General features: G+C 48.9%; 1 protein-coding gene and 1 long non-coding RNA gene across 2 annotated transcripts in view; one reads left to right on the forward strand and one right to left on the reverse strand.

Annotated features, from left to right (window-relative positions):
* Positions 1-1,215: 1,215 nt before the first annotated feature.
* LOC308661257 lies at positions 1,216-4,837 on the reverse strand. Its single transcript, XR_014024927.1, has 3 exons — positions 4,786-4,837; positions 2,983-3,134; positions 1,216-2,155 (listed from the first exon to the last, which is right to left on the reverse strand). It is a non-coding gene; the product is annotated as an uncharacterized lncRNA (long non-coding RNA).
* A 9,184-nt stretch (positions 4,838-14,021) lies between these two features.
* Positions 14,022-22,770, forward strand: part of LOC308661366 (major histocompatibility complex class I-related gene protein-like) — a gene marked incomplete at both ends in the record, with an annotated part of 37,594 nt that continues 28,845 nt past the window's right edge. The window contains 3 exons of the mRNA XM_081316287.1: positions 14,022-14,094; positions 20,481-20,726; positions 21,050-21,325. Of these exons, the coding sequence (XP_081172413.1) occupies positions 14,022-14,094; positions 20,481-20,726; positions 21,050-21,325 (595 nt within the window). The remainder of the gene's footprint in view (positions 14,095-20,480; positions 20,727-21,049; positions 21,326-22,770) is intronic.

Genomic DNA, 22,770 nt, shown 5'->3' on the forward strand with positions numbered 1-22,770 from the left:
ACGCTGTCCATAGGGTCGCGATGGGTCGGACACGACTTCGCAACTAACAACAACAACAAGGGTGCTTTAGTACTAGGCGGGGCAGGTGGTTCAACAGGACCCCCCTCAGTTCAGCCCCCTTGTTCCTTGAACTTCTCCTCTGGCTGCTTCAGATTCTTGTGACTATCCTGCAAGCTGGAGATGGCTGGCTTCTTTTTCTCCTGTTGCTGGGGGGCCTCTTTAAAATGACACCCCCTTCCCGCCACACACCCGTTGGTTAGATGCGTTCTTTAACCGTTTCTCTTTTAAACAAGTGATCATTCTTTCACTGAAATGTTCCTTCCTCAGGAAACGGGTTCTCGGCAGACTCTTTGGTCCAATTGCCCCACAAACAGTTGTTTGTAATAATAATAATAATAATAATAATAATAATAATAATAATAATAATAATAATAATAATAATAATAATAATAATAATATAGATAATAATATAGATAATAATAGATAATAATAAATAGATAATAAATAATAATAATTAATAATAATAATAATAATTAAGAAGAAGAAGTAGTAGCGCCAAGCGAGAGAGCAGCCATCTTAATAATAATAATAATAATAGATAATTAATAATCATAATAATAATAATAAAATTAATAATTAATAATGATAATTAATAATAATAATAATGATAATTAATAATAATAATAATAATAATAATAATAATAATAATAAAGAAGTAGTAGTAGTGTCAAGGGAGAGAGCAGCCATCTTAATAATAATAATAATAATAATAATAATAATAATAATAATAATAATAATAATAATAATAATAATAATAATAATAATAATAATAATAATAAAGTTGGAAGGGACCTTGGAGGTCATCTAGTCCAACCCCCTGCTCAGGCAGGAAACCCTATACCATTTCAGGCAAATGGCTGTCCAGTCTCTTCTTAAAAACCTCCAGTGTTGGAGCATTCACCACCTCTGGAGGCAGGTTGTTCCACTGGTTAATTGTTCTGTCAGGAAGTTTCTCCTTAGTTCTAGGTTGCTTCTCTCCTTGACTAGTAAAGGTTTTTTGTACCATAATAGTTCTGGGACTACCTGGGAAAAACTGGCACGCGAGCCCAAAAACCATACCCAATAGGTGGAAGGGAGTAAGATTTTATTTTTTTAAAAAAAAGCAAATTCCAAAATGGGACGCCCCCTGCTCGACAGTGGACTTTTATACAGTTTTGAGAAGCAGACATTGCCGCAAACCAGTCATGAAAACACGCATACCGCAATCCTTAAGAGCAATATCATCATTCATTCTAAAGGAAAATAAATAAAGGTTATTCTTTTATAAATGGTACCAAATGTAACACCAATGAATTGTATCAAATGTAACACTAAGATGTGGGGGCCATCTATTTCCTGCTTAGACAGAGAATTCACACATGGTAATCAAAAAAGTTCTTTTGAAATGTTAAAAAGGATAGGAACACCTCAAGGTGGTGAGTAAAACAAGATAGTGTAGTGACGGATGTAAGGAAGTTGTTACAATAAGTCTTTTGGATGTAAAGGTTCAAAGAAGATCTTTTAGAAATGTAAATGACTTCAAAGACTAACTTAAGTTTCTTGGGGGGGGCATGTATCGAGAAAAGAAAGTATAAATACCTGCTTTGAAACTTGCTCAGCGCGCTCTTCGAACCCAATCCAAATTGGGAAGGGTCTAAGAGGCCACGTTTGCAAACGCTTTCTTTCTTTATTATTTTCTTTATTATTTTCAATTTCTTTTCAATAAATCTTTGTTTTTGTTAACCAGACTTGTCTTTGAGTTGTGAGTATCAAATTTTGGGTTTTTAAATCTCACAATTCTGTACATCTTCCGGAGTCATACGGTGGTAGCAGCTAAGACCCTTAAGGTCCCTTCCATCTCTGTGATTCTGTTTCTCTTTCAGGTTCCGTTTCACCTGAATATTTAGTGAAATAATAAGTAAAATAGTAAACATAGTAACAGACATAATCATTAAAATAATCGTAATCGTAATCGTAATCAGCAACGACAGTGTCAGCTGCAGCAGCAGCGACAGCATCAATAATCAGCTGCTTCCATTCTCCATTGGGCAATGTTGAACCAGGGTCTTCAGGATCCCTCTGGGGCCTCTGCCCTCCGTACGTAGGTTGTGTTGTGCTGCAGAGGGAGAAAATGCAGGAAGTCAACACCCTGTTTTTGTAGGTGGGGCTGCAGGTGGTGACCAGGCTGAGGCCGAGGGAGGGGAGGGGTCAAATGCATCATCAGTCATGAGTCCCTTCATGCCCACAAGAGACCTGAGGCCAGCCCACCTGGAATTCTTTTGACTCTTCTCAATTGGTTTGACCATTAGTCCTTCAGATTCTTGGAGAGAGCAATAAAGCTTTATACCCATTTTAACTGGCTGGGTCTTCTGATTTCCTGGGGCTTGGCAGGGAGGGCCTTTCTCTCCCCTCCATGGCTCCCTCTTCCCCCCACAGCAACTGCCAACAGGCATGAGGGCAAGCAACCAGATTGGAGGAAGGCTGGCAATTCTCATCCCTGGAGAGAGGAATTTTCTGGGAGGGATCCTCATGTCTCCCCTTAGAGTTCCTTCCCTGTTACCCCTCCAGCTCATCATCACCAAGGACTCCCCTCCTCACTTTTCTCCAGCCCCCCATCTCTTTCTCTCCCTCCATCCCCCACCCCCTAGTCCTCCTTTTTCCTTCCCTGCCCCACATTCTTCCCTCAGAATTGGTGGGACGGAGAGGCTGAGCTGGTCTGGATCTTCCCTGTAGGCCAGAAGATCAGAAAATCAGAGGGCTCCAGGCAGGAGGGGCTGAGCCCCAAAGGGACCCCAGGCAGTGCACTATCTCTCCAGGGCTACCTTGGAAAGACTTACGAGGGTAGATTCCCCAGCCCAACAAGCCCGATGGTCTTGTCCACCAGGTATTTTCCAAATGAGGAGCTTCGTGTGTTAAATAGACTTCAGCAAGTGTCAGGCTCACCTTTGATCTAATTTTAGGTTGGAGCATCAGCAGTGGTTGAACGTCGTCTTCTGTGCCACAGATAGGGGGAGAAGGAAGCTTTTTCCGGAGAACCGTGATGGGGTGAGTTGTCCCTTTGTGATGGAAATTTTTCCTGTATCTCCACCACTTGTCTGAAGATGGCAAAAAGAGAGGACGGCTAGTTAACTTTGAGGCAGCAGCTCAAAAGGACTCATGTTGAAGATCTCCAGGAGACCCAGGTGGTCCAACTGGCTGGATTATCCACCAGCACCTTGAGAAACTGCTCCCTTCTGTTTATGGGCCAAGACGGAATTGCTGGCTGTCAAGAGCCAAAAGGGTGAAAATGAAATTATTGAGGAATAATCAAGTCAAAACTCTCCTTGCTCCCATCAGAGCTCCAATGAGACGTCACGATTCTGTTTTTCCTCCACCACTGAAACCACTCAAAGATGCCCAGCAGGGGCTGTTCCCAAAAGGACCAAAAGGACATTAATTTATTTTAAACAATGATGGGAATCCTGTTATCGGTCCAAGACTGAGGTTATTCCCTGTGTCCTACAAACTTGGTAGTTCTTACTGCAGCTCTCATCATGGTTTATTTTGATTTGTACTCCAAAGCCCCTGTCCCAACCTAGCCAAATCTAAGTACCAGCCATCTTGGCTGATGATCTTGAAAGGCCAGCCTGGGACACACTAGGTTAGACAAGGAAGCCAACCTTCTAGCATGTCAAAAGGCCCATTCTGGAAGAAGGAAACGGCAAAGCACTCATTGCTGAGAAAGTTACATGGATGTCCTGAGCTGCACATGGTGAAACTCAATTCTTCCCACCTCCACTTCCCAGCTTCCCACATCTGCCCTCCCTCTCAGGTCTCTTGCTCTGAGTCACAGCCAAGGAAGCAGGGTCTCCTTCCACCGCTGGACCTTTGACCCTGTTTGTCTCTGTCTCCAGTTGGGATTGCAAGCTGGGGCAGAGGACATGGGTCCCTCTCTCCATGGCCCCACCTTCCATCAGAGCTTCTGTGCTGTTACAGCAATTAGCATTTAAAGGGTTAAATGCTGTCTCCTTAAGAGATGGCCTCTGGAAAATGTAGTTTAGTTGTTGGTCAGTTCTATGTCTAACTGGTCACTGGGAGAGACTTCAAAGTTTATTACAGGATTTCCTGGCTACATGCCAAGGTTGTAAAAAGTGTTTGTCTTATTAAGCCTCATGCATGGCTCAGCTGATATCCTCAACCATGCTTTGCTGATATGGGGTAATTATTTCTTTTTACCCTGCGAGAATGGACAGAATATGAAACATGTGACAGATGTATCTACAGCAAACGTGAGTTACGGCTTAGAATTCCTGATCAATAAATATTTTGTTTAAAACCATTCCGTGGAGTTTATCCTATCTGGACAATGACTAATGCATCTGCCCAACGTTCCAGAATAGCTTCCCTGAAGGTCCCTCTACCCAGATGAAGTGGCACATGGATCTTCTTCAGGGGCAGGATTAGTGCTTCCCAGATCATTTATGGGACTCCTGAGCCCTGATATTTGCCCCTCTGTCCAGTGAGGCCAAAGAAACCTCCTCCCAGGCAAGAGGAATGGGGAACATTTTGATATTTACAGGAGTTGGGAAAATGGCTGCCGAGTTTCTTCTTCCTTTCTGATTCCTGTTCAAAATGATATTTACGGGGAAGGGTCTTGTGGGGGCCCTGGATGCAACTCTCCCACCCACACCATCTCAGTGAACACAGAAAGACACGGTGTGTGTGTGTGTGTGTGTGTGTGTGTGTAGATGTCTTTGTTTCACTTACAGCTTAGGAAGAGAATCCCAGCTCCCAAGATTATGGCAGCCCCGGTTCCCACCAGAATCTTCCACAGTGTAGCTAAAAAAAGGAGAAACAGGACTCTGATCAGACAGATGTTGAGTTCCCTGAAGTGGAGATGCTGAGCAATGGAAGCCATTCCCAACCTCCATTGGCCACCAGGAAGTCCCTGCCCCCACACACACCTGAAAGAAGCCCCTTCCCTCCAAGACTGAAGAGGACGGAGCGAATGGCCTTGAAGGGCAGAAGGAAGAGGCACAACCCATCACCTCATCTATCACCTCATCATCATGTATCATATCTTCCTACATTTGCTCTTACCATTTCCAACTCCTCTGACAGAAATGGCTTCTCTCCCATGGCTAAATGCAGGACTGTATTTCCGGCTCTCCATCTGAAAGCTTGGGATGTTGCAGGAGAAAACTAGCTCCCCTAACACATATTTTCAAACATTTGTGCAAAATCTACTTCTACATTCCAGACCCTCCCAGCCTCTCACCTGTTTCCTCCTTGAAAGCCAAGACCAAGGGCTCCTGCAGGCCCTGGTGCTCCAGGTGACACCGAAAACGGTCCCTCTCCTTGGGGCTGATTTCAATGCTGAGCCAGACATAATAGGTCCCGTCTGAGTTGGGGGCCACGTTCCTACGGAGGGTCTCTTCTTCCCAGACTTCTCCGTCTCTCGTCCAGGTGGCCTGGATCTCCTTAGGGTAGAAGCCGTAGGCCTGGCAGATGAGGTTCTCCAGGCTGTCATCAACCATCTTCCTGGTCACCTTCTCCACGGGGGGCTCTGCAGAAAGAGCCACACCAGAGCAATTGGGATTTTGAGAGTTTCTGATAAGATGATTTAAATATGAAGTCATGGCCATCCTCTCCCTCTGCTCCATCTCCTCCTCTGAACCTCTGGAAGCATCAAAGATGGGAACGCTGAAGCTCATCAGCTTAATTCTGAAAGGGATACGTAGATTTGGAGGTAAAGTTCTCACTCTGATGGAAATAATTGTAAAGTTGGGCAACTGATTCAGGCAGCGTCAGTGATAAAAGGCATGGAAGCTGTTTAGGCTGATTTGGGGAAGATATACATGCAATGTGGGCTAAAGCTCTCAGATAATCCCTAATTTGGGGGTCGATTCGGTGTCTAACCCTCCAAATCTGAATTGGTTCAATTTCAAGTTGTTCCACACAGAAATCAGGAGCAAACCGATCTTTTCATTCTGAACCAATGTTAAGGGGTTTTTTTTTTGGGGGGGGGGTTGCAAGATTTTGTCACTGGAATAGAACCAGACTTTAATATCTTATTCAAGTTTCTTTGTCTTCAAAGTCCTTATTTTGGGTGGCATCAAAGATGATTTTTCTTGCTGTACTGTGAGGTGGGATTCTTCCTGACCCATTTCTGCAAAGGATGGCTAGGTAAGACAGAAATAATATGGGGAGGGGGAGTCTATGGAAGCATGCTCATTGGAGACCCCCTCTGCCACTCACCTGTCCTCTCCAGAGCCTCCTTGCCGTAAAACAGGTATCTCTTCAGCCACTCAATGCAGGTCTCCTCCAGGAAGTCTTTCATTTTCTCTGTCCACCCTGGATCATCCTCCCACTTCTCCTTAACCTTCTGAGCCTGGGTCTGAGCTGCCACCCATCTGAGGGTCTCCTTCTCAAAACTGAGGAAGTCCATCCCGTCGTAGCCGTAGTGAAAATATCTTCTTTTGCTCCCGTCTTCCCTGAGCTCGCAGCCCCAACTAGTCTGCCAGATGTGAAGCCCTGAAGGTGAGCCAGAGGGGGTGGGTGTGGATGAAAAGGATCCAGGATTCCTCTCCCTAAACACCATTACAGCCTACACCCACTTCCCAGAAATCAGGAGAGAAAAATCCGATTTTTCTTTTCTCTCTCTCTCTCTCTCTCTCTCTCTCTCTCTCTCTCTCTCTCTCTCTCTCTCTCTCTCTCTTTCTCTCTCTCTCAAGTTTTATTGATTTTCTAATTTTACGTTTAAGTATTTAAAAAGCAACATGGTGGCTGAGTTAATCAATAATTCAATAACATACAAGTATCTGTAGTAGAAGTCTCAAACTACCACGTTAAATATTTCCTCTCTTTCCCCCCTTATTGTTTACTGTCTCATGTTTAAACTAATACGATTCCTATTATATCAATTAAATAAAAATAACTTACTTACATTTATCAGTGATTTTTGCTTTATACCTATCCTGGTTATTTTAGCATTCAATCTTTATAGAGTGTGCTGTTACATCAGGCATAAAGCACTATGCAGTGCATATTGTGCTACCACCATGTGGTTGTTTGGGAAACTACAACATTATGTTAATTTGTTCAGCCAACCCCTTCCTCCTTCTTAACTCTGTTCTTTCACTTCCCACCATACATGTGGACAGTAGGACCATTACTGTCTTTTGACCTTGAAATACCATCCATTTCATCATCTACCACATCTTGTCTGCTGTAATCTTCTCTGCATGCAAATAAAGGTTCTTCTGGATGATAAAAAGGTAATTTCATGAGTTCTGCTATCTGGCAAAGGCTGTTAGCAGTGATAGTATCCACTTATACAGGCCAGGCACAGGGGTCTCAGCAAGGGGATACATCATTAAACAACAGTCAGAGTCAGAATATAGAGAATCAATGTCCTCATTAATTTTTCCCAATTTTTAGTTTCCCATTAATCTTTAAATTTAACACTTCCTATTTATAATTCCCAAGTTTTAAATAACCGCAGTTCCCTTTATCGCAATTCATCGCAAAATCTAATGTCCAGGATACACGTCTTATCTATTTGAACGTATTCTATTTCTCACCATCTTACATCAACTAATTAATAATACAGTGTAACATTCTTACTTTCTATTAATTTCCAAGTGTCTTAAAATTTAGTAACCAAAATTTCTCTTCTTTTGACATTACTTCCTCTCTTGATCGCCCAAGGAGAAATGTCTCCTACTTCAGTCAACCCATTTTGACCAGGCTCAGACCATGAAGTATTTCTAGGTAAGGGCAAAAATCAGGAGTGGACGTTGGGGGGGGGGTCTCCCCTTTTCAGGAAGGAAAACCTCACCATTATGCCTCTCTCTCAGCAAGCATCACTGGCCAGAGATGGCGCTGCCTCTGCTCACCTCCAGTCTGGCGGCTGGGTTCGGAGATCTCCAGGACCATCCCAAACACCCACTCAAGGACGCGAAACCTCTCCTCCTCTGCCTCGTCCACCCAGCGCACCAGAGGCTCCGTCTTCCTGGTGTGGCTGTCATAGCGAGCGATGGGCTGCTCGTCCAGGTAGCCCCTAATGAAGGACGGAGGCAGCTCCCGGCTGGGCTCAGAGAGCTGCAGGTAGGAGTAGCACAGGGAGTGTGAGGGAGAGCCTGGAAGAGGAGGAGGAGGAAGGAGAAGGGCAGAATTAGGGGGTCTGCACTGCAGCTCCATCCCCTTTAACAGTTTATTGCCACAAACAGTCCCTCCGCAACAGGTTCCCTCCCCCCCCCAATGACCCCGGGCAGCCCTTGACTGAGCTTGGCAACATCTGGGCAGGGCCACATCTGGCAAAGGTGCTCCTGCTGCTTCTCTGGGCCTTCTGGGTTCCCAGCCTGCTGTTTCTGGGTCTGACCTCCATGGCGACCCTCCCCCTCCCTCTTGTCCACTGTGGGAAGTGTCAGCTAGACGTTATTTACGTGGAAGTTAATAAGCGACTGCCCACTGTTCCCCAGACAGGAAAGCTTTCCAAGCAAGGCCTGGAGACTGAAACATATGAAGAATGGCTGCAGGACTTGGGTTTGGCTAGGCCAGGGGTTGGCAACCTTGGCTCTTTTAGGACTCGTGGACTTCAACTCCCAGAATTCCTGAGCCAGCCATGCTGGGCTAGTCTAAAGAAAAGAAGAAGAAGTAGAGGTGACATGATAGCAGGATTCCAGTATTTGAAGGGCTGCCACCAGGAAGAGGGGGGTCACATTATTCTCCAAAGCACCAGAAGGCAAGAAACAAGGGTTGGAAACAGAACAAAGAGAGAAGCAACCTGGAATTAAGGAGAAACTTCCTAACAGTGAGGACAATTAACCAGCGGAACAGCTTGCCCCCAGAAATTGTGGCTGCTCCATCACGGGAGGTTTTTAAGAAGAGACTGGACCCTCACTTGTCTGAGATGGTATATATTAGGTTCTCCTGCTTGAGCGGAGGGCTGGACTAGAAGACCTCCAAGGTCCCTTCCAACTCCAATCTATTCTACTAGTTCCCAAGATTTGCTGATCAGGGTGGAGCTTGGATGCCCAGGTAGGAGAGGGGAGGACACGGAGAAGGAGAGAAGGGCTGAAGTTTCAAACTTCTCTTTCCCCATTTTCTATCTCTTCTGGCGGAAATACAAACGGGAAGCGATTACAAATCAGATACTAAAGGTTTTAAAAGAGGCTGGGTGAAGCGGGGAAGAAGGAAGGGGTTTGTTTTTTTTTTCCTTCCGGGGAAAGGAGTTTTGGGACTGAGGGGGAACGGGAGAGAGAAAGACGCAGCCCAGGACAGGCGCTCAGCCCCCTCTCTCAGGACCCACCCCAAACCACGTCTTAGGAAGACAAAATTCTTGGAGTCAAATCTATTCCAAAAAGAATCTTTACTATGACATGCTTGGTTGTAGGAAACGAGACAGGACTTAATATTATTCCACGAAGTAAACCCTTATAAAGAGTTCCCGGTTTAACCCCCCTTAATCCCATTTGGTCAGTCCCCCATCCTTTCTCTCGTATCATCCCTCTCGTGGGAAAAAGGAACTTAGGACCCTTCATATTTATTGCTCTCTTCCTTGACACAAGCCAGATGCTAGCCCCCCCCCTTTTGTTTCCCCAGTTCAAAAGGCTTCTCCTTTCCTTTGAAATGCCTAATACCGGTTCAATACACCTCTATTCTCTTCTCTTCAGGAGATGGCAGGATCCATGGAATAATGTTTGAAACATTCCATTTATGAATATGATATCAATGGATTCTGACACCCTCCCTTTCTGTTCCCCAGCCCAGCCCACCCCCTACCCCCCACCCCCACCTCAAATCTTTCCAGAAACTCACCGCAAAGGGCGCCCGGCAGGAAGGACCCCACCACAACTCCCAGGATCCAGAGGGACGCCCGGGCCAGCGGCATCGCCCTCCACCCCCGCGCGCCTTTGCATCACAACCGAGGACACCTGACGTCCCTCAGCGACAAGTCTGCTAACATTCTCCGGCTCCGCGAAGGAGAGAGAAAACGGCGCTGCTCCTCTTGCAGTCTTCCGCGGCCCTGGAGGGAGGGAGGGGTCCCAGAGAGACGCTGCCCACAACCGGCAAGTTCCCCTTCAAACGACCTGGTGACGCCGACTGTGTGAACGCAGCCACCTCCTCGCCAATTCTTTCTCGGGAGGCTCTCCAATCGATCCCCCACCCCCTTCGCCCCGTAGGGTTTCATAGGGGGACCTTCAGGCAGAAGATAAAATGGTCGATGATCTGAAGGGGACGGGGACGCGTGTTTGCGTAGCGTCAGGCTCGGGACCCCGCTCCTTTCCGCCAGGAGCCCCGCCAAGGAGCCGCGCTCTTCGCCTCGCGCGCTTCTCAGCCCCGCAGCCCCCCGGTAAGGAAGGACCCGAAGGCCGCGCTCCGGAGCAAGAGGAGCGCTGGTTAAAACCAGCATTTGCACCTTCGCTCGGCCAATGACAGCGCCTCTCTCCACCTTCGCCCCACTCCCTCGACCCCTGTCCCGCCCCCTCCGAGCTCCTCTGAAGGTCTCCACCCGTCCAAAGTCTGCGGGTCCGGGAAGGAAAGAGCGGAAATTGCGCTGCCCGGTAAATTTTTTATTACCGTTTGTGGAGAGAAGCCGCAGCTGTTTATCTCCAGCCCTTCTGAGAACAGCAGCAGCAGCCTGACCAGATCTTCAGAGGGTGTGTGTGTGTGTGTGTGTGTGTGTGTGTGTGTGAGAGAGAGAGAGAGAGAGAGAGACAGAGAGAGAGACAGAGAGAGAGACAGAGAGAGAGAGATGTCGAGACTCTAGAAAGAGTACAGAGGAGAGCAACAAAGATGATTAGGGGGCTGGAGGCTAAAACATATAGGGAACGGTTGCTGGAATTGGGTATGTCTAGTTTAACGAAGAGAAGGGCGAGGGGGGAGACATGATAGCAGTGTTCCAGTATCTCAGGGGCTGCCCCAAAGAAGAGGGAGCCAAGCTATTCTCCAAAGCACCTGAAGGCAGGACAAGAAGCAACGGATGGAAACTCATCAAGAAGAGAAGCGAAATTTCCTAACAGAACAATTAATCAGCGGAACAACCTGCCTCCAGATGTTGTGAATGCTCCAACACTGGACGCTTTTTAAAAAAAAGGCTGGACAGCTTTTTGGTAGGGTTTCCTGCCTGAGCAGGGGGTTGGACTAGAAGACCTCCAAAGTCCTTTCCAATTCTTTCTCTTTTCTCTTTTCTCCTCCTCTTCTCTTCTCTTCTAGTATATTCTAATATATTTCTATTTCTCTTCCTATCCTGTCCTGTCCTATCCTATCCTATCCCATCCTATCCCATTCCTTCACCCCTTCCCTTTGTTGCCTTTGGTGCTTCTCACCCCAAGAAGAAGGAGACGAGCGGCCGCACTTAGCTGTGCCTTTGATTTACACCTGCAGCCGAAGACTCCTTCGCTCCCCCAATGACAGCGCCCGGTCTCCATACTCGCCCCTATCCCGCCCCCTCCCGAGCTCCGCTGAAATTCCCCACCCGTTCGAAGTTTGGGGGTTCGGGAGGGAAACGGTAATAAAGTTTGTTTTGCACGCTAAATAAAAGGCGCAACAAACGGAGAGAAACCGCAGATGTTTATCTCCAGCGCTTCTGAGAATAGCAGCAGTACGCTAATCAGATCTTTGCTGTGTGTGTGTGTGTGTGTGTGGATGTTTGTGGGCGGGTGTACTTTGCCCCTCCCCTCGCTTTCCCCCTCCGACAAGCCAGCCAGAGGCTATCGGAGGGATTTCCTGCTCTCCAAAAGGCCCCTCCTCCCTCTGCCAGGAGCCTGAACCCCACTATGCCCCAAAACCCTTTGGGGAGTTTGACAGCCACTTGTGGGATTGCTTGCAAAATGCCTTTTGCCCAGATTTGGCTGCCGCACCAACTGCCCCCTCTTGTCCTTGAGTGACAGCCCCCAGCTCCACCCTCCATGCTTTATGGTCCTCCAGGCTAGATAACCGCAGGGTGCTCTTCCTTGGGCTGCCCTGGAAGACTGTAAGGAAACAGCAGCTGGGAGTTAAGAGAGCCCCGGGCCGAGGTTTGCTGTTCTCAGAAGTGCTGAAGATAATAGACACCTGCGGTTTAATACTACTAATAAGTTGGAAGGACCGTGGAGGTCATCTAGTCCAACCCCCTGCTTAGGCAGGAAACCCTATACCATTTCAGACAAATGGCTGGCCAGTCTCTTCTTAAAAACTTCCAGTGTTGGAGCATTCACCATTTCTTCTTTTTTTTATTGAAAAGTTTTACAATACATTTTTTTAACAAAACAAAACCCCTCCCAACCCCCTCCCCTCTCCCCAACCCTCCTCAACACCTCCCTCCCTTCCCCCTCCCCCTCCCTGACTTCCCAGAGTTAAATACAGGGTATAAAAATACAAACAATCATAATCTACCTTATGCAAACAACAATAAGCTATTAAATCTATCGCACTTTAACTCTTATAAAATAACTACAAGCAATATAAATATCACATCAATACTTATTCAAATGCTAGATGAAACTTTATAGTCCCATATTTATTCTGAATATAATCAATCCATTTTTTCCACTCCACAATATATCTCTGTTGTGAATGGTCTTTCAAGTACGCTGAAATCTTTGCCATTTCTGCCAGGTTGGAAACTTTTAAAGTCCATTCTTCTATAGCATTCACCACTTCTGGAGGCAGGTGGTTCCTCCTTTAAATTTCTGGGAGTCTACCTCTGTGAAGATCTGACCTGGAAAGTTAACCCAACCCAGGTGGCTAGAAAGGCCCAACAGAGGCTTCACTTTCTTAGGGTCGTGCGGAAGAACAGGGTAGAACAACGGCCAATGACCCTCTTTTACCGGTCTACTATAGAGAGCGTCCTCTCGTATGGTATTGTGGTTTGGTATGCTGGTCTGACAGCCGCGGATAGGAAGGCATTACAGAGGGTGGTGAGGACAGCACAAGACATTGTGGGCTGTCCCCTGACACCACTGGATGACCTCGCCAGGGCTCGCTGCCTTGGAAGAGTGAGGAAGATTCTCAGGGATGACTTACACCCTGGATGGTATCTCTTTACTCTCCTACCATCCAGTAGGAGATATAGGAGTATAGCCAACAGGCTGAAAAATAGCTTTTATCCGTGGGCTGTTAGGCTTTTAAATGGGATATAATCTCTGTGAACTTATGCAGAATTGACTTGGGAGGCCGGTGTGTGGTGTAGTTGGTTCACATGGTGTGGTAGGATGGAGGGTTTGTTGTCACTGTGTGTTGGGGGGAAGAGAGCAGGGTGGGGGAGGCTCAGCTAATCTCAATGTACACATAGTTGTACTTTGACAATAAAGGTTTATTATTATTCTCACTCACTGTCAGGAATTTTCTCCTTAGTTCTAGGTTGCTTCTCTCCTTGACTAGTTTCCATCCGTTGCTTCTCGTCCTGCCTTCAGGCGCTTTTTCCTCTCCATTTGTTGAGCCGTTGATTGATTAATTACCGGTAATAAAACAAAAGTTTTATTACCGGGCAGCGCAGACTTCGGACGGGTGGAGAATTCAGCGCAGGTGAGAGGGGCGGGGGGGGGGGCGAAGGGGGCGGGCCGAGGGCGGAGAGCGGCGCTGTCATTGGCGGAGCGAAGGTGTCTTCCGTTGCAGGTACCAATAATTAACCCTAAAGCCCCCCCCGCCCCCCAAAAGCCCTGTGGGGCGAAGGGGGGAGGATCGATCGGAAAGCCTCCCGAGAAGACTTGGCGAGCAGGTGGCTGCGTTCACACAACCGGGCTAACCAGAACGTTGGAGCGTTAAGCTGCCGGTGGTGGGCAACGTCTCCCCGAGACCCCCTCCCTCCGCCCCCCCCCCGGAAGCCTGCAAGGGCGCAGCGCCGTTTTCTCTCTTCTTCGCGGACCCGGAGAAAGTTAGCAGAGTTGGACTTTTCGGCGGACCCGGACGAGACCCGGACCGGGTGCGGCGCCTAAGCGACTTGTCATTAACGGACGGCGGAGGTGGGGGGGGGTGTCCTGGGTTGGAGGCGCCCGGGGGCGCGTGGTTGGAGGGCGATGCCGCTGCCCCGGGCGCCCCTCTTGCTCTTGGGAGCGGTGCTGGGGTCCTTCGTGGATGGAGGTTTTTGCGGTGAGTTTGCAAGGGGGAGAGGAAATAGAAAGCGGAGGGGGGGGGGCGCATATCCTGGGCTGGGTCTTTCTCTTCCCCCCATTCCCCCCCTCACTCCCAAACTCCTTTTCCCAGAAGGAAAAATGCTTCCTTCTCTCACGCGCGTGTCAGCCTGATTTGGAATGGTTCCTATTTGTAAATAATAATTAATAATAATAATAATAATAATAATAATAATAATAATAATAATAATAATAATAATAATAATAATAATAATAATAATAATAATAATAATAATTAAAGTTGGAAGCTCATCTTGAGAGATGGTTAGGCATGGATTGGGGTCTCTGGTTTATTTCTAGGAAGAGGCCCCTGATTTGTTTTATATCTAAATATTTTAAGGGGTTAGGGGGGAGGGTTGGATTGCGGTTTGGGTTGGAATTTGGGGGGCTTCCACCAACCGATGTTCAGTCCAGGCTTGTGACAGGTCGCGGTGGGATGGGGCTTGGGTTGGGCACCTCTGGGTCTCCGGAGTGGGGGGTGGGGTTGCGGATCCCAATGACGATTGGGAATGGCAGCAGGTGGCTGCACGGGGGGGCCGTATCAACATTCAGGAGCGCACCCCCGCTATCTTCAAGCGGTGGCGTGCTCCGACCCCCCCCCGGATTTGACCCATGTTTCCAGGAGCAGGGATGAGCAGGCCCCTGAGCTCAGGCTGGTGTACTTTAACGCCAGATCAGTAGTTAATAAGGCTCCTCTTATTTGAGAGTTGGTTGAAGAGGAGTGTGCAGATCTGGCTTGCATTACGGAGACTTGGTTGGGTACAGAGGGAGGTGTCCCTCTGACTGAACTTTGCCCACCAGGTTTCCGTGTGCTTCACCAGCCTCGGGCTCAGGGAAGGGGTGGGGTGTTGCGGTGGTTGTAAGGGAGACCTTGTGCCCGCGGGAGGCTACCATTGTTCAGATACTCGGGTGTGAGTCGCTCCTCCTGAGATGTGGCCCTGGGGCTCAGTTGGGTTTGTTGCTGCCGTATTTCTCACCTACCTGCGTAGCAGCAGCCCTGCCCAAGCTCCTTGACATCCTCTCTGGGTTGGCGGTTGAGTTCCCCAGACTTATGGTTCTGGGGGACTTCAACCTGCCGTCCCTGGGAGGTTCGTTGGGGTTGCCTCGGGAGTTTATGGCCTCCATGATGACCATGGACCTGACCCAAGTAATTCAGGGCCCGACACACTCGATCTTATCTTTTTATCTGGACGGTGGCTTGATGATCTGGGAGGGGGATTTCCAGTTATTACACCTGTCATGGACCGATCATCAACTCCTGCAGCTGGCCTTCCGTTTCACACCCCCCCCCTGTCGCGGGGTTGTGGAACTGACTAGGTGGTTCCGCCCCAGGCGCCTAATGGACCCTGAACGCTTCCAGGTGGCGCTTGGACCTGTGCCTGTCTTCGCTCACAGCACGGTCAATGCCTTAGTGGAAGCCTGAGAAAGGGCAGCCATGGAGGCACTTGACTGCATTGTTCCCATGCGGCCCTTGTCCCGGCGCAGATCCCGGCGGGCTCCATGGTTTTCCGTGGAGCTCCGGGAGATGAAGCGTCGGAGACAGAGCCTAGAGAGCTGTTGGAGATCCAGCCCGTCTGAATCTGACCAATTGCGGTTAAGAACCTTTACGAGGTCTTATCTCGCAGCGATGGAGGCAGCGAAGTTTAACTACTCTGCTGCTCTCATCGCGTCCGCAGATAATCGCCCGGCCGCCCTGTTTAGGGTGACTCGGTCCCTCCTTAATCAGGAGGTGAGGGAGGAGCCCCTGCAGGGTCATGCCGAGTTTAGTCAACATCTGGCAGACAAAATCGCTCAGATTCGGCAGGTCTGGACTCCGACTGGGCGGAGTCTGACGGGGGGGGGGAGATGAGCGGTCTTGGGAACATTATCTGGGAAGAATTCGACCCTGTGACTCCGGAAGAAGTGGACAGGATCATGGGGAGGCTGAGTTCCACCACGTGTTTATTGGACCCGTGCCCCTCCTGGGTGGTATATGCAGCTCGGGAGGGGACACAAGGGTGGCTCCAGGCAGTAATAACTGCTTCTTTGAGGGAGGGTAGCTTTCCTGCTGCCTTCAAGCACGCGGTGGTGAGGCCCCTCCTCAAGAAGCCTGCCCTGGACCCGGCTATTTTGAACAACTATCATCCGGTCTCCAACCTTTGCTTTTTAGCGAAGGTTGTTGAGAGTGTGGTGGCACATCAGCTCCCTCTGTTCCTGGAGGAAGCGGATTATCTGGACCCCTACTAATCGGGTTTTAGGCCCAGGTACAGCACGGAGACGGCACTGGTCGCGCTGGTGAATGATCTCGGGCGGGCTCAGGAGAGGGGTTGTTCCTCTGTCCTAGTCCTATTAGACCTCTCAGCGGCTTTTGATACCATCGACCATGGTATCTTACTGCGGCGCCTCAGGGGGTTTCAAGTGGGTGGAACTGTTTTACAGTGGTTCTCCTCCTACCTCCTGGGTCGTTTGCAGTCGGTGTTGGCAGGAGGGCAGAGGTCGGCCTCGAGGCCTCTCGTTTGTGGAGTCCCTCAGGGGTCAGTCCTCTCGTCCCTCCAACATCTATATGAAGCCGCTGGGTGAGATCATTCGTGGTTTTGGGGTGGGGTATCTTCAGTATGCTGATGATACCCAGCTTTTTATTTCCACCCCAAATCAACCCAGTGATGCCCTCGCCGTGATGTCCCATTGCCTGGAGGCGGTTCGGGTCTGGATGGGGAGGAACAGGCTTCGTCTAAATCCTGACAAGACCGAGTGGCTGTACATACCGGCATCTTGGGTTATCCACTCTATTCCATCTTTAACTATGGGGGGTGAGGTGTTACCCCCCGTAGATAGGGCTCGCAACTTGGGCGTCCTCCTTGACTCACAGCTCAGTTTAGAAGATCACATAGGAGCTGTGACCAGGGGGCCTTTTGCCCAGGTTCGCCTGGTGCGCCAGTTGCAGCCCTATTTGGACCGAGATGCCCTACGTACAGTCACTCATGCGCTCGTGACCTCTCGGATAGACTACTGCAATGCTCTCTACATGGGGCTGCCCTTGAAGACCACTTGGAGGCACCAACTGGTGCAGAATGCGGCCACGCGGGTTGTGATGGGGGTCTCCCGATCCTCCCATGTAACACCTCTGCTCCGCGAGCTGCATTGGCTTCCAGTTGTCTTCCAGGTGAGATTCAAGGTGCTGGTGATGACCTATAAAGCCCTAAATGGCATGGGTCCGGATTATTTACGGGAGCACCTTCTGCCGGTGTCAACTTCCCATCGTCCTGTGCGCTCCCATAGAGAGGGCCTCCTCAGGGTGCCGTTGGCCAGGGAATGCCGACTGGCGGCCCCCAGGGGGAGAGCATTCTCTGTGGGCGCGCCTGCCCTCTGGAACCAGCTCCCTGTTGAGCTCCGGATGGCTCCCGACCTTCACTCCTTTCACCATGACCTGAAAACTTGGTTATTTGAGCTTGCCGGCCTGGACTGAGGGATTGGGATTTTAAATTTTAAATTTTTAGAATGTGTTTTACTTGTTAGGGCTAATTTAATTTAATTTATTTTTAACTTTGTATATTGTATATTGTATATTGTGTTTTAATTGCCCTGTACACTGCCCCGAGTCCTTCGGGAGAAGGGCGGTATATAAATCCAATAAATATAAATATAAATATATATAGTCCAACCCCCTGCTCAGGCCGGAAACTCTATACCAGACATGTCAAACAAGTCCCGGGGGCCGGATCCGGCCCGCAAAGTGGTTTCATGTGGCCCACGAAGCCATTCTGGAAACAGTGAGGGAACGGCCCCCACTGCCTTGGCCCTGGCCCAGAGACCCTCCTTCTGCCAGAGACCCTCAGATCTGTCCCACTCCTGCCCAGGCCCCCATAGGCACCCTTGATGCGAACGATGTAGAGCTGGCCACGCCCACCCAGTAGGCCATACACACACTAGCCACACCCACCCAGTAGGCCACGCCCACCCTGGCCATACCCACCTGGCCCCCTGAGGGCAACCGCAATGCTGATGCGGCCCTCAATGAAATTGAGTTTGACACCCCTGTCCTATACCATTTCAGACAAATGGCTGTCCAGTCTCTTCTTAAAAACTTCCAGTGTTGGAACATTCACCGCTTCTGGAGGCAAGTTATTCCACTGATGAGTTGTTCTCAATGTCAAGAAGTTTCTCCTTAGTTCTAGGTTGCTTTTCTCTTTGATTAGTTTCCATCCGTTGCTTTTTGTCCTGCCTTCAGATGCTTTGGAAAATAGCTTGACTCCCTCTTTTTTGTGGCAACCCCTGAGATATTGGAACACGGCTATCATGTCCCCCCTCATCCTTCTCTTTGTTAAACTAGACATACCCAATTCCAGCAACCGTTCCCTATATGTTTTAGCCTCCAGTCCCCCAATCATCTTTGTTGCTCTTCTCTGTACTCTTTCTAGAGCCTCAACATCTTTTTTACATCGTGATGACCAAAACTGGATGCAGTATTCCAGGTGTGGCCTTACCAAGGCATTGTAAAGTGGTATTAGTACTATTAGTACGATCTTGATTCTATCCCTCTGTTAATGCAGCCTAGCACTGTGTTGGCTTTTTTGGCAGCTGCAGCACACTGCTGGCTCATTTTTAAGTGACTGTCCACTAGGACTCCGAGATCCCTCTCACAGTTGCTACTCTTAAGTGAGGTACCCCCTGTACTATACCTGTGCATTTGATTTTTCCTGCCTAAATGTAGAACCTTACTTTTTTTCACCATTGAATTTCATTTTTTTAGATAGTGCCCAGTATTCGAGTCTGTCCAAATCCTCCTGTATCTTAAGCCTATCTTCTGGACTCTTCTCCGACAACAGAGAGTAAAAGAGAAAAGAGAAGTTGCAGAGTTCAGCCCTGCCACCTTTCTCCTCGCCATCCTGCTCACCCCTTTTCGACAAATTTTGCCCTCGCTTGAAAGCTTGTCTCTCTGGAGGGCAAACAGATCTTCAACTCACTTGTTAACTTCCGTCAGACATTTCCCAAGGTGGACAACAGGGGCGGCATGGGGGGGGGAATTCACCATGGAGGTCAGGCCCACAAATAGCAGGCTGGGAACCCAGAGGGCCCAGAGGAGCTACCTGAGGATCTTTACCCAGATGTGGGCCTGCCCAGATGTTCTCAAGGTCACCCAAGGACAGCGTGGGCGTGGCTTTTTCCTTGGGTTTACAGACATGAGACTTCCCAAGCGGAAGGTTCACCATCACTGGTATAGGGGGTACCTTGCTCAATAGTAGTAACTGTGAGAGGGATCTCGGAGTCCTAGTGGACAATCCCTTAAATAGGAGCCAGCCGTGTGCTGCAGCTGCCAAAAAGGCCAACACAGTGCTAGGCTGCATTAACAGAGGGATAGAATCAAGATCACATGAAGTAGCAATAAAGGTAAAGGTAAAGGTAAAGGTTCCCCCGCACATGCGTGCTAGTCGTTTCCGACTCTAGGGGCCGGTGCTCATCTCCGTTTCAAAGCCGAAGAGCCAGCGCTTGTCCGAGGACGTCTCCGTGGTCATGTGGCCGGCATGACTAGACACCAAAGGCGCACGGAACGCTGTTACCTTCCCACCGGAGTGGTCCCTATTTTTCTACTTGCATTTTTACGTGCTTTCGAACTGCTAGGTTGGCAGAAGCTGGGACGAGTAACAGGCGCTCACTCTGCTACGCGGCACTCGGGATTCGACCCGCCAAACTGCCGACCTTCTGATCGACAAGCTCAGCGTCCTAACCCACTGAGCCACCGCGTCCCTTGAAGTAGCAATACCACTTTACAATGCCTTGGTAAGGCCAAACTTTGAATACTGCGTCCATTTTTGGTCACCATGATGTAAAAAAGATGTTGAGACTCTGGAAAGAGTACAGAGAAGAGGAACAAAGATGATTAGGGGACTGGAGGCTAAAACATACAGTATAAGGAATGGCTGCTGGAATTGGATATGTCTAATTTAATGAAGAGAAGGATGAGGGGTGACATGATAGCAGCCTTCCAATATCTCAGGGGCTGCCACAAAGAAGAGGGAGTCAAGGTATTCTCCAAAGCACCTGAAAGCAGGACAAGAAGCAACGGATGGAAATTAGCCAAGGAGAGAAGCAACCTAGAACTAAGGAGAAACTTCCTGACCGAACAATTAACCAGTGGAACAACCTGCCTCCAGAAGCTGTGAATGCTCCAACACTGGAAGTTTTTAAGAAGAGACTGGACTCCCAGTTGTCTGAAATAGTATAGGATTTCCTGCCTGAGCAGGGGGTTGCACTAGATGACCTCCACGGTCCCTTCCAACTTTACTATTATGATTATGAAAATGTTGAAGGGGGTGGAGCTGCAGTGCAGACCCCCTAATTCTACCCTTCTTCCTTCTCCCTCTGCAGGCTCTCCCACACACACCTTGTGTTATTCCTACCTGCATGTGCCAGAGCCCAGCCAGGGGCTGCCTCAGTCCTTCATTAGGAGCTACCTGGATGACCAGCCCATCGCTTGCTATGACAGCCTCAACAGGAAGATGGAGGCTCTGGTGCCCTGGATGGAGGAGGTGGAGGAGGAAACGTTTCGGGTCCTTGAGTGGGTGATTGGGACTGACCTGGAGAAGTTATCCAGACTGGACCACCAGACTAGAGGTGAGCAGAGGCAGTTTCACTTTTGGCCTCCAGTGCCTGCCTGGGGCGCAATGGTGAGCTTTTCTTTTCTGCAAAGGAAAGACACCCCACTCTCCCCCCCCCAACCACCCCCTCCTGGTTTTCTCCCTCACCAAGACATTCTACACAGCCAGATGCTAGCCAAGCAGAGTTAATTGAAGTAGAGGATACTTCTTGTATGATGATGATGAGGGAGAAACTGTGTTTCTCTCCTCAAGGGGAAGAGGGGTAGGCTATAATTGTGTCAAGGGAGAAGAATCTTGCACCCTTTTCATTCACACCCACCCCCTCTGGGTCTCTTTCAGGGCTTCACACCTGGCAGGTGATGTTAGGCTGCGAGCTCAGGGAAGATGGGAGCAAAGGAGGGTTTTTGCACTACGGCTACGATGGGATGGACTTCTTCAGCTTCGACAAGGAGACCCTCAGATGGGTGGCAGCTCAGCCCCAGGCCAAGAAGGTCAAGGAGGAGTGGGACATGCATCCAGGGGGGTCCCAGAGGAAAAAAACCTTCCTGGAGGGGACCTGCATTGAGTGCCTGCAGAGATACCTGTCCTACAGGAAAGAGGCTCTGCTGAGGATCGGTGAGTGGCAAAAGGGGGTCTCCATTGACCATGTTTCTGTAGGCTCCCCCTCCCCCTATTATTTCTCTCCTAAAAAGCCCAGCCACCTTTTTAAAAAGGTGGAAAAAAGTCAAGAAATATCCCACGTCACATTACACACACACACACACACACACACACACACACAAAACAATCTTCAATGCCCCCCTCCCCCAAAAAAATCAGTTCTTCAAAGATGAAGAACTTAGCTGAGCGAGTTATTAATGCCACAAGGTCCCTGAGAAAATCTCGCAAAGTCAAAGAAACGAATTCTAACATCCTCTGTTGGAATCAGAATCAAAAGATTGCTCTCTGCCTGAGTCCCATTGGGAACAGCTTGAATAAATTTGGTCGGGGGAGGACCCGTCAAAACTTAATCAAGGTGCTGGTTCTTACCTATGAAGCCCTACATCATCATCATCATCATCATCATCATCATCATTATTATTATTATTATTATTATTATTATTATTATTATTATTATTATTATTATTATTATTATAATTTCTATACCGCCCTTCTGCCGAAGGACTCAGGGCGGTATACAGAGCAATAAATACAATAAAAATACAATATACAAAAGTTAAGATAAATATTAAATAAAAAGCCCAATTACAATAAAAATTAATTAAAATTACTATTAAAATACCCCAAACCTATCAGACCAGGCCGGCTTGTTCAAATAAGTAAGTTTTCAGGTCACGGCCGAAGGAGCGAAGGTCAGGAGCCACCCGGAGCTCAACCGGTAAATGATTCTGGCGCACCCACAGAGAACGCCCTTCCCCTGGGGGTCGCCAGCTGACACTCTCTGACCGACGGCACCCTGAGGAGGCCCTCTCTGTGGGAGCACACTGGACGAAGGGAAGTTGATACCGGCAGCAGGTGCTCCCGTAAGTAATCCGGACCCATGCCATTTAGGGCTTTATAGGTCATCACCAGCACCTTGAATCTCACCCGGAGGGCAACTGGAAGCCAATGCAGCTCACGGAGTAGAGGTGTTACATGGGAGTATTGGGAGACCCCCAACACAACTCGCGCGGCCGCATTCTGCACCAGTTGAAGCCTCCGAGTGGTCCTCAAGGGCAGCCCCATGTAGAGAGCATTGCAGTAGTCTAAACGAGAGGTCACGAGCGCATGAGTGACTGTACGCAAGGTATCCCGGTCCAGATAGGGTCGCAATTGGCGCACCAGGCAAAGGCCCCCCTAGTCACCGCTCCTATATGATCTTCCAGGGAGAGCTGTGAATCTAGGAGGACACCCAAGTTGCGAGCCCTATCTACAGGGGGTAATACCTCACCCCCCCATGGTTAAGATGGAATAACCTGAATTTCCCGAGATGCCGGCACATACAACCACTCAGTCTTGTCGGGATTGAGCCAAAGCCTGTTCCTCCCCATCCAGACCCGAACCGCCTCCAGGCAATGGGA

Source organism: Vipera berus (assembly GCF_964194415.1).
Source record: "Vipera berus genome assembly, chromosome: 2".
Classification (NCBI taxonomy): Eukaryota; Metazoa; Chordata; class Lepidosauria; order Squamata; family Viperidae; genus Vipera; species Vipera berus.